A 17,846-nucleotide genomic window follows, 5' to 3' on the forward strand; every position below is an offset into this window, starting at 1 on the left:
TTCTGAGCCTAGCTCCCCAAGGAGTTGCCTTTGGGTTGTTTCAACTCTTTTACGTGTCTCAGTTTCTCCCTCTGACAGTCTGAAACCACTGTGGGTGCTTGGAGCACTGGATGATCAGTCCTTATCTCGTGCATCTCTGGAAGAGCAGTATTTACTTAATGATTATAGTGGGGTTCTCTGTGGGGACCTCACTGCACATCATGAGGATGTCACCTAAGAACACCTTGTGGCTGGAAGGAGCAAATGCCCCTTGTTCTTCAGAGCTGAATGATTCAATCTTTCATACCACTAACAAAAGTTTTGTTCTGAACATATATCAAATTGTTTTGTCAATTTAAGTCAAATTTAAAAAACCCAGCCACCTATGTTTCCCTGAATCTCCTGCCCAGATCCCCCTAGGTTCTTGCCTAAGAAATGCACTGGTGCCCCTTAAGATTCCAAGTCTTAAGTAAAAACAGCTCAAATAAAAATTTAGAATCATCACTTAAAAGCAATGAGATCCAGATATCAGGAGAACTCACCAGAACACCTGAGGAGTACTGAGAAGCTGGTGGGGCTCAATGGGCCTATGCTGGTACCAAGTGACAGTTTGGGGTAGACTCCAGGTGTCCTCAGGTGGGTATCTCTGATATCCTGCCAACCATACCATGCATATGTCAATGAAAAAATTAATAAATAGTTGATCTAAGAAAGAAAGGGAAAATTTTATTTGAGCCAACTTGAGGATTATAACCCAGGAGACAGTCTTTCAAATAGCTCCGAGGACTATTTTACCCATTAGAGATCAAAGCACAGTTATATTAGTTTTTGAGACAAAGGGTTATATGTCAGATTACATAATGACCATTTACTACACAATCCAGATCTAAATGTACAAAACAAGTAGTGGGCCATCATAACCCCTTACAAGATTAAGAAGAAAGGTTATCTCCTGAGGAGCTATTGAGTAGTAGATCATCCTGACCCTTTACAAGATTGAGAAGGAATGTTGGGGATTCCCTGGTGGTCCAGTGGTTAAGTAGGGGACGTGGGTTTGATCCCTGGTTGGGGAACTAGGATTCTACATGCCGTGGGGCAACTAAGCCCACTTACTCTAGAGCAGGGGTCCCCAACCCCCGGGCTGTGGACTGCTACCAGTCCATGGCCTATTAGGAAGCGGGCTGCACAGCAGGAGATGAGCAGTGGGCAAGCGAGCAAAGCTTCATTTCTTCATGTGTTGCTCCACATTTCTTGCCTTACTGCCGGAACCATTCCCCCCATTGCTCCCGTTACTGCCTGATCCATTCCCCCCCCAATCTGTGGAAAAATTGCCTTCTATGAAACCAGTCCCTGGTGCCAAAAAAGCTGGGGACCGCTGCTCTAGGGCCCATGCACCACAACTAGAGAGCCCATGTGATGCAACTACTGAGCCCACGTGCCAGAACTAGAGAGCTCACGTGCTCTGGAGCCTGTGCGCTGTGGAGTGCATGCACCACAACTAGAGAGACGCCTGTGTGCTGCAATGAAGAGTCTGCCAGCAGCAACTAAGACCCAATGCAGCTAAAAATAAACAAATAAATAAATACTTTAAAATATATATATGGTTAAAAAAAAAAGATGGAATGTTATCTCCTAAGGAGGTCTGGTTAATGCAGATACACAATATACATTAAAGGGGAGGGAGGAGGCTCATATAGGCAGATTAAAATTTCATGTTTAAATTTTTCCTGCCTTGCCATAAAATATTAAACCTTCCCACAGAAACTAGGAGATGGGGTACTCTCTTTCTTGATAATTACATTTCTAAGAAATGGCCCCCAGGTCTCTGAGAAAGACATTGCTGATTGTAAAGCTATCAATAAGTTTATTTGGCTTTATAAAAAATATTTACATACATTTCAAAGAGAAAGAGAAAGAATTTACAATTATAAGTTTTCTAAAGTAAATGCTCTAAAAAAAGGGAGATAACAGAGTTTTCCCCCTTATTTTCAACAGGGAGAATTGTCTATTATTTTTAATTTGTATCCCCAAACTAAGTGGGGCTGATCACCCTCTTCAACCTCTTCCCCTTGAGCAGAAGCTGTGAGACATAATTTTGTACAAACAGAACTTGGTAAACTTATTTTGGACACTATGTGTTAGGTTTTTGTAAAACTCTCTAACAAAAGTTTAAATAGCATTGAATGAAATTTCTAGACAATAATGCTTGAGCAGGAATTTCGTAAGTTTTTTCCCTTTTGTTTTCCTCCCTTGCAGTAGTTTATCTTCTGGGTAATAATCTTGTTGAACTTGCTTAATAGTAAGAGACTGTGATTGCATGGGAGAAGAAAAAATCATTATATAGTGATGCCAGGGGTTTCCCCCTAATCCTGGGTTAACAATTGCCTTTGTCCACGTGCATGATAACAGTGAGTGTTTACTGGCTCTTTTCTATATGCCAGGCCCTATTCTAAGGGCTTTAAATATGTTATTTCATTTAAACCTGTATAGAACCTTACAAAGTAAACACTCTTCTTATCTGTACTTTACGGATAAGAAAATCAAACAGAGTTCATAACTTGCTACACATTAGGCATCTAGTGAGACCTGTAGCTTGGTTTGAACCTCAGCAGTCTGACTCCCATATTTACACCCTACTAGCAATGGCTGCGAGCTGGGCCCCAGAGCCAGACAGGTCTGGGCTCACATACTATCACTGTTAGCTGGGAAGTTTGCCTAATTGTTCTGTGCCTCAGTTTTTCAAATGGGGATAATAATAGTATAAACCTGTGAAAGAAAAATGTTGCCTGCCATATCAGTAAACAAAGGATGTTACAGCCATAAAGCCATCACATTACAGCCACCCCTTACAGTGAGCCCTGAGGGAACTCAGGATGGAAACAGGCTGCTCACTGCCCAGCCCCCCCTGAGAGGACTCAGGACGGGAAAGAAGAGCATACTGACCCTGGTTGGTTAGGGCGCATATCAAAGGAATGATTTCAGTGAGCCCAGACTGTTGCATCTTCCCATACATAGAAAAGTGCTAAATACCTTAACTTGAGATGTCTGGTTTTCTTTAATTAACAGCAATCTTTTGAAGTTCCTACTACCTGGTCTTTGTTGCAAAAACTCCTATATATCCTGGCTCCTCCCTTACCCCTTTGGAGCAGTCTCTCAGAGCTATCTGAGAGGCTGTGTCCTGGCTTAAGTCCTCAGTTTTGTCTGCCAAATAAAACATAATTCTCAACTTTTAGGTTTTGTGTTTTGTTTTGTTTTGTTTTTTTCAGTCGACAACCTCATGAGGATTACTGATATGTGTGCACAGGATGCTGAAGAGTTTGACAAAGAGGAAAAAGTTGAGAGATATTAGCTTTCATTAATAATATATCCTCAGTCATTGAAGTCAAACCCCATGGCTCCAGCCTAATTGAAATAACTCACTGAATTTGGAAAGGTCTCTTTCTTTCATGCCCCCAGTCTATTCCTTGGTAGTGACTGTCAATGCTACAAGTTCTCTAAATTATATTTATGGTACTGGCTTTAGAAATGGCAACAGTCTCAGTGCTTACAAATTCATGCAACAAATGTTTCTTGAGGGCTCACCATGCTACCAGTCATTTGCTAGATATGGGAGACAGAAAGATAGTAAATAAAAAAGACAATCACCCCCACACCTCCCCTCTAATACATAAAAGAGAGATGCAACTGCAACTGTGACAAGAGCTACAAAAGGGAAATTCAGGGCTCTGAGAAAATGTAGAACAAGGTGGATTTACCTGAAGCTAGTAAACTTCAGGTCCCCTCACTTGCACAATCCTTCCAAGGACACAGAGCCATTTATTTTTTAGTAAAATTTGCAAGATATCTTAACATTTGTGGTTAAAATAACTTTTCATTCCACTTCTGTTTGTCAAAACTCCTCTCCTGTTGGATGATGTTGGGGTGACCACCAGCAGTTGGGGGATTTGCTAAGAGAAAGTTGAATTGGGGATAGCTTAGACTTGGACTAAATGAGAAATATTTTGTGATTAGTTGTCTCTTCTGTATAGGCGTAAGTAAATTTTAGTTGTACTGCTATAGGACTATCTTCCAGAAATATACTTTCTCTGTACCTTGTGACATCCATGTCTAGGCCAGAGGTGGTATTGAGATATAGATGTGTCCCATGGTGTCCAGTCCTGGAAGAATATGAGGATTGAAGGAGAAGCAAAGTTTGAAATGTTTGAAGTGTATGGAATAAGAAGTTAGTATCAATTGTGTAAAATTGTAAGCAGAGGATATGGTTTCATGGATGCATAGTCATAACGGAAGTTTTCCTTTGTCAGAAATATTCAGCAATACAGTATTTACTATTATGATGCACCATACTTTTTGTGTATGATGGGAATTGGACACAATAGAATTTATCAGAATTTCTGTCTATGCAGGATACAAATCTGTAGCAGTCCTATAAACAGCAAGTCTGTATATGTGTGTGGTCACATGATTTAGCACCCAAACTTTCTACTCCCTCTATAGAAAATGTGCTTACAAAATCTTTGATATATGAGGAGGCGATCAAAGATAATGCAGCCAAAAAAATGTAGGGGAAAAGTGTAAATAGTGGTATGGTAATTAAGCATTTAAGTAATTAAACATACTACCTTACTTTTCTGGATTGTATGAAATGTGTGATATTACAGATTTTTTTGACATTTGTAATTTGTATGATTTCTCTTACATTCTAAATTAATATTCATTTTTGTACCTAATTTGGTATTCTTTTTTCTTAAAGAAGGCTCCCTAAAGTGTGTAAGTATCAGATATCACCAAACTTGGATGCAGCTCTAGCAGGGAGACCTACACTAGTCCAGAGTCAAGGTAACTTTCTGAGAAAATGACTTTGAAGCTGACTCTTGATGTTGGGGGTCAGAGGCAGCCACACTAAATGGTAGTGTATTTATGTGTGTGTATGTGGGATGGGGATGGGAGGGAGAAAGTGTGAGGAACTGGGGTGCAGACGCTAAGGCTGAACCATGAGGAAGGATGGCAGAAGTCATGGTGTGTTTTTAGGCCCTGCAATTTCAAGAAAAATTAAAAATTAAAAAAAATTAATATGATCATTTCTTCTGTGTCACATTCAAGGCAGGTACAGTGTATATGAATTTTCAACCCCATATTCAGGAGTGAAAGTAATATCATTTTATTTTATTTAAGTCCCATCTTAGTCCTCATCCATCCGTCCATGATTGTGGGAAATTCAACCTTAGTCATCCTTAGAGTCCTGTTCTTTTCCTTCACTCTCAAGATCATGAGAAGGTGGGCTTTCTCTGAGGTATGTGTGTTAGTCCATTCATGCTGCTATAACAAAATACCATTGACTGGGTGGTTTATAAACAACAGAAATGTATTGCTCACAGCTCTGGAGGCTGGAAGTCCAAGATCAGTGTGCCAACAGAGAGTCCCCTTCTGGTTTGCAACTGCTGACTTCTCATTGTAATACCATCGCTTTGGGGGTCATGATTTCAACATATGAATTTTGGGGGAACACAGATATTCACTTCATAGCAGCATGTGCTCTCCATCTTCTCCCAGAGTTTCCCTGTGGCATGTGGTCATTGTTAGTTAACTGGATGACTCACCCTGTATTGTCTGCCTCCCTTTCTTACTGGTATTCCAAAGTTCCCCAGTGAGTCACTTGTAGTGGATCCTCCTCTCAGGATCTGCTTTGGAGGAACCCAAACTGAGACAATGAGTTAATACTGTAAGGGCACTGTCAATGCCCTCCAGCCAAAGACCACCAGGGACACATCTACAGTTGAAGCAGTTGGGTTTATTTATTTTTTTGCATCAAGGTAGGACACACACCATGGAATATCATGGGGTGTCTCTGAAAAAGTGTGTCAGAAAGGACCTATTATAGTATTTGGACTTGGTTGGATGGTTTGGGAGATGGTCTAAGGAAGTGGGATTGGATACTGTCAGAAAGCACAGGCAATTCTATGAAGGAGGATCTCAATAAATCTTACCTATAGTGAGGGGAGACTAAAATGAAGTTAAAGTTGCAACTGGTAAAGAAATAGCCACTCATCTGGGCCAAGAGCTGCGTTGTCAGGTACTTGTGGGTGACAACCAGAAACTTGTTTTTGTCTGTGCTTAGACAAAATTGTGAAGTGGACTTGCTTTGTCTCACCTTCTGATCTCAGAGTAAACTTGTCTGAGGTTGGTATTCTGTGAGATGGTTTATGTCTAACAGATTTGCATGGTCTACCTGTGAATGCCAGGCTAGGTTCTGAAAGTCCAGTCCTGGTCTGCTTTTTTAATTTCTCAGCACTTAGAAAATGCAAGGCACTTAGTAAACTCTCAATGTCACATACCAGTCACCAGTCTGAAGTTAGGGCTTCACAAGCATCCTCTTTTAATCTTAACAATAATCTTGAGTTAGGTATGAATTATATTCACATTTTAGAAGTGAGGAAGAAATGTGATCTGTGCTTATGCAGGATGTCAACAGGTACATTACATTAAGATAAAGAATGATAAACCAGAGATCTGCCCTTAATTCTGAAGTGAATATTAATAATCCCTTAGAGAGAAAAGGCAAAAGCAGGAGGGTAAGAGCCCCGCTGTCTCTCAGCGATAAAAAGTCGATGTGTCCTTGGAAAAATCAAAGCTGCCCGGAATCTGCAACTTTTATTAGATTTCAGCCACTTCCCCTTAGGAATATGGAGGCTGTGTTAAATATATTATTATTCTGATGATGTGTGGTTCAGCTTGGACTTAAACATGCACTTCAGGAATAAACATAAATTACTGAAAAGGCATTAGCACTCCGGCACTGTATACATGCCTTTTGTTTCTGCAGTCTTCAAACTTTTCTGGCACAGTAATTGGTCCACCAACCCAAGGACATATAAACCGCCATTACCAGCCTTATAAAAAACAATCGGGGTAACAAAGGTAAAGACAGCAAGATAAAGCGTGAGAGAGGCCAAGCGACGTAGCGCCCTGGAGTTCAGACCCGGTTGGAAAGGCCTCGGCCGTTCGGCCGCCAGGGCCCGCCCGCTCCCAGCCCAGCCCCCATAGCTCTAGGATTTCTGGCCCGCCCCCTGCGCCGCCCGCATTTCCGGCCAGATGTTGGGAGGCTCTACATGGCGCTGCTAGGCCGTGTCCTCTTTGCTTGGGGCTGCGGTCCTCGGCGGGTAAGGCGGCGCTGGAAGGGCCGAGGGCCCTGCGCTCTCCCCGCAAACGCCCTGTCGGGGGACTAGCGGAGCGAAGCGCAGAGCGTGGAGTCGCGTTACCGGGGCGCTAGGAGCGAGGACAGGGTATCTCGCGGAGAGGACAGAGGACTGGGGTTTCTGGGGAATCTCGCGAGGAGCGGGAACCCGGGGACCGGGGTTAAGTGGGAAGATCACCTTGGGCTGCTGTCGGAGGAAGTCGTGGTATATGTTTGTGTTTGGGGTGGGGATGGGGGTGGGGAGGGCACGCCGTGGTTCTCACTGGTTCCCATTCCTAGTAGTTTCAAAGTTGTGTGTAAGTAGAAAGAGAGGACACTGTACACACCGGCCTTTAGAGGAGTGGGAGAGGGACGGGGTGGGGAGTGGGGCCCAGAGGGAGCATTGGCCTTATCTGTAGTTTTTTTTTTTTTAAATGAAGGAATTCTTTCAAGTGTTAGTTCAGTTAAACATTAATACAAACATATTCACATTAAAAACTTCCCTTCCTAGAGATAATGCTGGGCGAGCTGCATCTCAGGCTGGCTTCCACCACTTTCACCCTCATAATTTTGTTTTGTTTTGTCAACATCTCTCCACTAGACCAGTAATCAAAATAAAGTGTGCAAGAGAAGACAGCTGGAGGGGGGAAGAAAGAGAAAGGAAAATAAAAAAGTCATATCCAAGATAGCCCCTTCCCCCAACTAAATTAAAAAAAAAAAATCTTAGTGAGCTAAACTAAACTAAACCAGAGTTCACAATTTCCTTAGCCAGGTAGAAAAATTAATCTGCCAACTGTGAAAAAACTTTTTTTTCAGTTAGAATGGGCAGCCATGGTTTTCTTTTTTGAGAAACATGGACAAATTCCAAATGTGAACACAAGGAAATGGTATAATGAGTCTCTGAAGTAAGAAAGAACTACCTTTTAAAAAGTGAAATTTGTTCAAGGCTAGGGTTTTGTTGATACTGTTTTCTCTTATAAAGATTTAGGTTATAGGTTATTGTAAAAGAAAGCTGCATTTTCAGATCCCTTCTTAAAGAACTCTCTCATTTGAATCCTACAAAGGCTCTGTGAAGAAGAAAAGTCTTCAGAGAATTTTTTTTTTAAAACACAAATCATTAGGGTTGTAGTAATAAGGTCACACAGACTGTATCCCAGATCTTCTGACACCATTAGACAACACAGCATGAGAGGGAGAAAATGAACTCATTTAAAAATTAACTGTAATCTGACAGTTGTGAAATTCCTTTGCTTAAGAAAAATGGAAGTTTTGAGGATGGGGGTTTGAAGGCAAGAGAGGCCCTTATAGATGGTGTTTCTCTCCTTCCTGGCACATGCAGGCTTGGGTGTGAATTACTGGGAAAGGAAAAGTCTTCACATCTGTTAAGTGGGAGATTGTTCCAGGGAGCATAATGTTTCTGTGAGCAAATACAAGTTTTTTCAGTTAAAGCCCCTGATTTGAATATTTTAGTTACCAAGAAACTGAGAAGTGTTTCATTTGTCATACATCCTATTTATGAAGTGCTGTATTGTGCTGTTAGCTAGTAGGGTTCAGTTCAGTGCAGCGTTTAATGAGAACTCGCTCTATGCCTGCCCTGGGGATGCAAAGGTTAAAAAAAAAGTATGAAACTTGCTCTCAAGTTACTCTCAGTTTTTTTTTAATACATTTATTTATTTATTTATTTATGACTGCGTTGGGTCTTTGTTGTGGTGCAACGGCTTCTCATTGCAGTGGCTTCTCTTGTTGCAGAGCACAGGCTCTAGGCACACGGGCTTCGGTAATTGTGGCACATGGGTTCAGTAGTTGTGGCTCATGGGCTCTGGAGTGCAGGCTCAGTAGTTGTGGCGCATGGGCTTAGTTGCTCCATGGCACGTGGCATCTTCCCGAATCAGGGCTCAAACCCGTGTCGCCTGCCTTGGCAGGCAATTCTTAACCACTGCGCCACCAGAGAAGTCCCGCTTTTAGTTTTAATGAGGAAAACATTCACTCATTCAGTAGTTTATCAAGAAATGCTAATTAAGTGCCTACAAAGTGTTGGGCGTTCTTTGGTGATCCTTATTTGAAAAGTATCTCTACCGTCCTTGAGTTAATAGCCTCATGTGTATTTTTCAAGTTATGGATAATAACTCATGAATGGACCTTGAAATAATTTAGTGGAACAAAATGAGTTTAAGAAAAATAAAGTGAAATGGAGTAGAAAATAAAGTGGAATAGAGTAGAAAACAATGTAGTAAGGTTAAGTTTACTTTGTGAAACTTATTTTTTTAATTTACTATTCTTCCTTTCATAAATTCATTCTTTGATATCTGTGGTACACATTGCTTTTTCTTTTTCTTTTTCCTTTTTTTTAAAATCAAGAGTAATAACTACTATTTTTATAAAAATTATACCTGGCCAATATGATGAATTCAAGTAATATAGGTAAATTAAAACAAGCAAAGTAACACATGTTCCCAAACTGGCCATCCAGAAATAACTGGGGTTAACATTTGGCTAACATCATTCCAGCCATCTGTTTGTGCTGGTAAAAGGATGGGTAGATAGGCATAATTTTGCTTGGATGTATCACATTTATTTTTCCCATTGAACTTCATCAACATTGTTTCATTGTCTTCTGATGCTGATTATTGTCAAGAAGTGTAAGGCCAGCTGGTTTTTTTTTTCCTCTTGTTTGTGTTTTGAGTTTTCTTTCTTTCCTCCCTCCTTCCCTCTCTCCCCTCTTTCTTTCCTTTCCTTTTCTTTCTTTTTTTTCTCTCTTTCATTTTTCTATCCAGAAAGCCTAAGAAATCTTTCTTTACCCATCTCAGAATTTCAGAATATAAGCTTCCTGGAGGTAAGGGTTTTCATGTGATTTGTTCACCTGGGCTGTATGCCCAGGTCTAGAGTAGTTTATAGCACAGAGTAAATATGGAATATCTGTCACAAAACTGAATGCATGTACTGTGTTGTGTATAAGGCATATTTCTTACTAGATCCTCATTCAGAATATGTCTGAAAAATGATATTCTAGTGGGTCATCACCAGACATCAACAGACTGTAAAAATGCAGATGTTTATTAGAATGCATATATGAACAAAGCAGTGTGTGCCTAGAGGAGGCAGGGAAGGCTTCATGGAGGAGGTGGGCTCCTAGAGCTCACTTTTGAAGGAGTTACAGTGTACAGGATCCCAAAGGTAATCTAGATGTAAGGAATAGCATGTATCAGGAAGTGAAGGAGCATGACCTATTTTTAAAAATTCAACTGTTTTGGCATTGTGGACTTTGCGAAGTATTGAAGTCAGAGAGAAGTTCATGGAGATGAGATGGGACAGGTTGCTGGGGGACCAGGGCATGGTGGGCTTCACTTATTTATGTGGCAAATTGAGCATTTACTATATGTTAGGCACTGTACTAGGGATATGAGCATGAGAAAAAGAGCTGATTCCTGCTCTCAGGAAGCTTAAGAATCTAGTAACATTATAGTTTATTATGGCATGTATTATGATGAGTGTTCTTGATCTTAGAGGGGGTACAAATAAATAGCATCCCTCTTCTCCCGTCTGAAAAACCAGAGTAAAGATGGAGGCCAAAGTACCACTTGTTACAGTTTGATATTAGAGCCATTGCTAACTGGATTTCCTGAATTAGGCAGACTTATCATCTGAGGAGGAACATTTGCTTTCTGAGGGCAGCTAGCTCCCAAGAGGGAGAAGGTTTAAGAAGGACTACTCATGCCTAATTATTCTCTCAAAATTTGCTGGTCAGATAAACCATTTCCAGGGGGACAGGGTGACTAAGGGGGCAAAAAGAAGCCTGGAGTTTAACTCAGCTCCCCTCCTGGAGGGAAATGAAACATCAGGATTAGGGAAGAAACATTTCCCATCCACAGTGGGAGAAGTGTACAGTTTTAAGTGGTTAAGAATCCACCTGCCAATGCAGGGAACACAGGTTCGAGCCCTGGTCCGGGAAGATTGCATATGCTGCGGAGCAGCTAAGCCCATGCGCCACAACTACTGAGCCTGTGCTCTAGAGCCTGTGAGCCACAACTACTGAAGCCCACGCACCTAGAGCCTGTGCTCTGCATCAAGAGAAGCCACCGCAATGAGAAGCCCATGCACTGCACCAAAGAGTAGACCCCACTTGCCGCAACTAGAGAAAGTCCGTGTGCAGCAATAAAGACCCAATGCAGCCAAAAATAAAATAAATAAAATAAATTAATTTTAAAAAATCACTTTAAGGAGTATAATTTTTGAGTTTTACATATAAGCTGGGACCTGAAGGATGAGTAGAAGTTAGTCAGGGGGAGGAGTAATAGTAAGAAAGTTCTAGGCAGGAGAGTGGCCTATGTGAAGGCCCAGACTAGATTATAGGTAGCAAGTAAGGAGGCAGATGGTGAGAGACAGGCTAGGGAGCAGCCTGTGAGCCACATTAAGGAGTGAGAGCTTTGTCCTGAAGGCCTGGGAATAGGGGTGAGAATGGAGGCAACCTGGGTAATCGTCTCTCCAGATGAGAGGCCATGGTGGCTTCAACTAAGGAATGGCAGTACATGAGAGAGTTGAAGTCTGGTGATATTTAAGAGATATATTGAGAGGTCTTGGTGATTGGTGGTAGGGGGTGAGGAAGGAAGATTAGGCCATGCTGAGGAAGTGAATGGCACCATCAGAATTGTGAGCAGGAAAGTATTATCATCAGGTGAGACTTGAGATGGGGATACTAGAGTGCAAGTATAAGTGATAAGGGTCTGAACTAAGGGCAGTTGTTGGAGCTATTTAGGACTAAAATGAACCAAACTTAGTGGTTTGTGTATGTGGTATGAGATGAAGCCCAGGTTTCTATTTTTGACCCCTGAGCTAAGGGAAATGTTACTTTTTGAGAGAGAGCATTTATGAGAGGGAGCCAGAGGGAAGAGACCGGTAAGTGATATATCTTGAACATGTTAAAGGGCCTCTAGGACTTCCAAGCTGGTATACAGATAATTTGATTAAGTTATAGAGATGGCGGTGAGAATGATAATTCTGTTGGGAGTGTTAGGGAAGCCTCAGCCTTGAATGATGAATGTTGAGTGATGGTGGGGATCAATTTGTTGTTTTTTTTTTTTTTTTTTTTTGGGGGGGGTAAATTTGTATAAAGGTAGAGAGGTAGAAACAATTTGTGTTTGGGGAACCCTGCATATTTTTTTTTTTTTTTTTTTTTTTTTTGGTGGGGATCAATTTGTATAAAGGTAGAGAGGTAGAAACAATTTGTGTTTGGGGAACCCTGCATATTTTGTTTTTTTGAGTATAAATTTCAGGGTGGAAAAGCAGAGGGAGATGAGGCTGGAAAGATGGACAAGAGCCAGGTCGTAATGACTTGCTGTGCTGGGTGAAGCTAAGGAATCTGGACTTTATGCAGGGAGTCACTGAAGAATCTTAAGGGTAGAAGTACCATGAGCAGGTTTGCAGTACTCTGGAGCACAGCATTGCAGATATGTTGGGGTAAAGGGAGACTGGAGGACAGAGACCACATAATGGATGATGTAGCATAGGCCCTTAGTATTTGTGGATGATGGAAGATAGGGACCTTTGAACTCAGGCAGTGGACAGAGAGTAAAGATACTGTCTGGAGAGGTAAAATACGTGGGACTTGGAGAGGGATGGAATATATTAGGTGAAGAGAAAGAGGATGTTAAGGAGTCACTAGAGGCAATCGCATGGATGAATGGTAGCCTCAGAGCTCAAATATTAATGTGAAGAAATTTCAAAGCAAACTCCCTTCCAAAACTATAAAGCTAACTTCGTAATGTTAAAAAAAATCTAGATCTCAGATTATTCCCCACAGGTCATTATAAAGCACATCAAAAAAAGGAGGGGAATTCTAAAGTTAGCCAGGGTTTCCTAGAGCTCATATTAGAAGGCATTTCATTGGTGTTTGGCAACCCTTAGTTTTTAAAGAAAATTCCAGGTAGAAAATAATCAATCTTAGCTGTCCTATATTCTCTTCCTAAGATGATAACTTACTTTGAGATTAGAAATGCCTGCATAAATATAAGTAAGTTAAGAGTAAGGGGACAGCTATACTTTGATCCCTTCCAGCATGGGGAAACTCCCACATTGCATTGCATCTAAAACAGTGATAGAACTGTAGGCTTTCACAGTTTGTGAAGTGATGTTGCTATTTAGCTTTAGCCCTGATTTATTTTATTCTCTGTGCTTCAAAATTGTATTTCCAACTGCAGATTAGGTATCTCCACTGGAATAGTCCACAGGCATCCCAGGTGGAGCATTTCTAATACAGAACTGGTTATCTTCAGTTCTCCACCTTGAATCTTTTCGTGTCAGCCCAGTCATTTCAGTAACAGCATCACTCCACATGCAGCTGTTTAAACTAGAAAACTGTCATCTTCAGCTCTTCCCTTCTTGCTCACCATTTCCAGTTGGTTGGCTTCTGAGTTCAGGCTAATCAACATGTTAAATATGTGTGGTAAATGTTTTCTTGATTTCTGCTGTCCTCATTATTTCTCACTTAAACTAATGCCTTTTGTCTGACTCATCTATTTCCTTCTAGCTCACAGTTAAATCTTCTTTCGAAAACACAAAGGCAATGCAAAAAGTAGCAGAGGTATTGAGGTGAAGGTGAGAGAAGTGGAAAAGGCTCTAACCGCCAAATGGCCTTGATCAAAGGGAGAGACCTCTTTGTCAGCTTTTAGTGAAATAGGTCATTGTGTGCTGAGGTTGGACTTTGAGGCAAGAAGAAATAATTGGATCAGGCAATATTAGGTACAATAGTAATTCACTATATCCTCATTTTCTGGGACCTTCCCATCTGCAAGTAATTTTATTTGCTAACTTCTTACCCCTTCTATGATGACATCCAGTCTAAATCATCATCTCTTGCCTGGCCTGGCATAAAAACATTATACTTACTCTCCCTGCTTCCAGTCTTGCCTCCTACATTCCATTCTCAACTTAGTAGCCAGAAAAATTCTCTAAAAACTTAAGGTAGCTCATGTCAATCCGATGCTCAAAACTTTGGAGAGTTTCCCACTTGACTTGAGTATAATTGTAAGTGGTTGACTCAGCCTGTGTGATCCAGTCCCCTTTACCTCATTGACTTCACCTCATGTCCCTCTTTCTCTTCCCTCCTTCTACTTCAGCCACACTGACCCTCTGATTCTTCCTAATGTGCTAGGCATGTTTCCTTCTCAGGGCCTTTGCTTTTAGTTTTCCCTCTGCCTGAAAGGACCATGCAACTCATCCCCTCACTCCCTTTAGGTCTTTGCTCAGATGTCACCTCGGTGAGACCTTTGCTGACCACTCTATTTAAAATAGCAACACTCTACCCATATTCTATGCCTTATCTTTCCCCACAGCAACATATTAGCTTTTAATATCCTCTATATTTCCTTAATTTATCTTCCCTCCCCCCCAAAGATAATCTCTCTTAGGGTAGAATATTGTATCTGTTTTGCTCACTGCTGTATTGCCATTGCCTAGAACAGTGTCTGGAGCATAGCAAATGCTCAGTAAAAACATGCTAAAGATAAATAAAATGAGTTAACACAATAATCATAATATCATGTTTATCTCTAATATTTTTTCATACAAGCAAATTCCCAAATTAGAACAAACCCTTTACAAGGGTTTGTTAGGCTATGTTGTAACCTGTTACATTGCAGACACTTATTAGGAATTTTTATTTCAAATGTGATTATTTTTACCTTTATAACCTTTCCTCTATGAGGTTGAGAAAATGTTTTACAATAATAAGAAAAGAAAGTTTATATGCAAATATCTTCCTTAATTTATCTTTCATAAAGTACCAGATAAAATTCCCTATACAAATCAATACTAAATAAATAAAAATTCATCTTAGCGCTTTTGGGAAATTTGAACACATTTTTTCATTATTACTAGGTAATGATAAACTCACCAGCCTACTTGTGCAATTTCCTGATTCATCATCTTAATGTAATAGTTCTGGAGTTGGTGGCAGCCTTAAGTAAAACTGCCATTTATGCAGAGAAAGATTATTGTAAGTTGCTTGGATTATCATGCTTTGGCAAAAGGATACCAAAAAATGCTTTGTCAACATGAAGGTAAATGAAATATAATGACCGGCATGGAGGATTACCAGATTTGCAAATTTATCTTTCACAATTATTTTATACATGTTTTCAAATTTTATCTTTCACTAACTTTTTTCCCTGGTTAAAAAATAAAATCATATTTATTGAATAGATTTTGAAATTACTAAGAACCAATCAAACTAACAAAAAGAACAAATAATCTTCCATTATCCCATCACCTAGACATACATAGTAACTGAAAGGTAATGAATGGACTCTGAAGTCAGACACATCTTCGATTTGAGTCTTTATTACTTATTATTATTTGTCTTTAAAAGTTAGTTACTTGACCTTTCTGTGCTTCAGTTTTCTCATCTATAAAATGGGAGTAACAATAGAATTTACCTTATAGGGTTGTTGAAAGTCCTTCAAAGACCTGGCACATGGTAAATATTGAATCTATTACTAACTGTTGTTATTTTCTTCTAGTCTTTTTTCTAAGTATATATTTTTATTTATAGTTAAGAACATCCTGTATATTTCTTTTTTTACTTAACATTGTCTTGTTCAATTTCTAGTTGATGAATAGCCTTATCCTAAATCAGTGACTACATTTCTAGTTCCTTAGGGTAAATTTTAGATATCTTAGAACAACTAATGGCAGTCCATTTAACTTATAAGAATGCTGTAGCAGGAGATTATCGATTCTGGAGTTTTAATCTTATAACCATAACCTGATGGGGAATATCAGATACCCGACTGGTGTGATCATTAAACTCAGTAGATGCTCAGTGAATAGAGGGAGGCAGTATACAAGGTCGTTATTATCTTGGTTTTGCAAGTTGGGCACCGTACTTAACTTTTCTGGGCCCCTCCTGAACAATGGGGTAAAAATAATATATCTCATGGAGTGGTGAAGATTAGTGTCTAATCCTGATAAATGGTAAACACTTAATGAATATTAGCTCTTTATTGTTTGTTATTATGGCTAACACTTAAAAGTTTGTTTTCATAATTAAAAGTGAGAGAATAGCAGTGATTTTGACAAGTAATGTGAGAGTAAGCTGTAAAATATAAGATAGGGCAGTATAAATATTTTTCAATTGAAAATGGTTTGATTTTATCCCCCCATTTTAAATATAACAAATATTTTTATCTGTTCTAAATTTATTATCCAGAAGACAACATGGGAAGAGACATTTGGTTTAATAAATCTTATAAAGGACTTTTTATAATTTTCTTCAGTGATTCAAAGATGGAATGTGATTTTTATCCAAATTATTCTTGTTAAAAGATAAAAATACTTTATGTAAGTTTCTTTGAAGTTAAATTTAAGCTAAACACATAAACTAATAATGCTAGCATTTATAGAGTGCTTTCTGTGTGCTACACAATTTTCTAGGTTTATTATTCATATTAACTCGTGAAATCCTTATAATGTCCTATGAGGAAGGTTCTGTTATTATCTCCAATTATAGAAGAAACTGAGGCAAAAAGAGGTTAAATAACTTGCTGAAGCTTACATGACTAGGGAGAAAATTCTTCCCTCTGTAGTCTAGCTCCAAAGCCCATGCTTTTTTTTTTTTTTTTTTTTTTTTCTTGCGTTATGCGGGCCTCTCACTGTTGTGGCCTCTCCCATTTGCGGAGCACAGGCTCCGGACGCGCAGGCTCAGCGGCCATGGCTCACGGGCCCAGCCGCTCCGCGGCATGTGGGATCCTCCCGAAACGGGGCACGAACCCGCGTCTCCTGCATCGGCAGGCGGACTCTCAAGCACTGCGCCACCAGGGAAGCCCCAAAGCCCATGCTTTTAACCACTCTACTATGTTACTTAACATTCCAACAGAAAAAGAATAAAAATGGATTAAATACAGTACCAATATGTTTACAGTGAGTTTATGTTAATCCAAGAATTTGATTAATACTAAAGAGTATGTTTAAAAAAATTCATATTTTTTGTGGGAATACAAGTATGCAAATTTCAATTCATTTTTTTTCTTTTAGTTTTTTAGGTATGGAACAAAAATATTATATCAAAACAATGAAGGTTTTCAGTCTAAATTCTTTCCACCCTTTCAAAAAGTGATGCTACCAGCAAATAGTTTTCAAGGAAAAGTAGCATTCATCACCGGGGGAGGTACTGGCCTTGGTAAAGGAATGACAACTCATCTGTCCAGCCTAGGTGCACAGTGTGTGATAGCCAGCCGGTAAGTCAGTCTCAGCAAGTTGCCTGGCAAGAGTCTATTGATGAATAATTCTGTGCCACAATATTGAAAACCCTATTTACCAGAGTTGTTTGATTTGCGTCGTAATCTTCTATGAAATATCCTTTAGATTATTTAACTAAATCTCCTTGGAAAAAGTCAGTTATAATTTGTGATGATAGGGCTTCCCTTGTGGCACAGTGGTTAAGAATCCGCCTGCCAATGCAGGGTACACGGGTTCGAGCCCTGGTCTGGGAAGTTCCCACATGCCGCAGAGCAACTAAGCCCGAGCGCCACGCTACTGAGCCTGTGCGCTAGAGCCCGCGAGCCACAACTACTGAAGCCTGTGTGTCACAACTACTGAAGCCCGTGCACCTAGAGCCCATGCTCTGCAACAAGAGAAGCCACAGCAATGAGAAGCCTGTGCACCGCAATGAAGAGTAGCCCTGGCTCGCAACTAGAGAAAG

At 40.1% G+C, this 17,846-nt stretch overlaps 1 protein-coding gene across 1 annotated transcript in view; it reads left to right on the forward strand.

Annotated features, from left to right (window-relative positions):
* Window positions 1-7,082: 7,082 nt before the first annotated feature.
* Window positions 7,083-17,846, forward strand: part of DECR1 (2,4-dienoyl-CoA reductase 1) — a 57,334-nt gene continuing 46,570 nt past the window's right edge. The window contains exons 1-2 of the mRNA XM_007446316.1: window positions 7,083-7,139; window positions 17,180-17,382. Coding sequence (XP_007446378.1) covers window positions 7,089-7,139; window positions 17,180-17,382 — 254 coding nt within the window. The 5' untranslated portion in view covers window positions 7,083-7,088. The remainder of the gene's footprint in view (window positions 7,140-17,179; window positions 17,383-17,846) is intronic.

The sequence above is a fragment of the Lipotes vexillifer genome, unplaced genomic scaffold, assembly GCF_000442215.2.
Source record: "Lipotes vexillifer unplaced genomic scaffold, Lipotes_vexillifer_v1.1 scaffold603, whole genome shotgun sequence".
Lineage (NCBI taxonomy): Eukaryota > Metazoa > Chordata > Mammalia > Artiodactyla > Lipotidae > Lipotes > Lipotes vexillifer.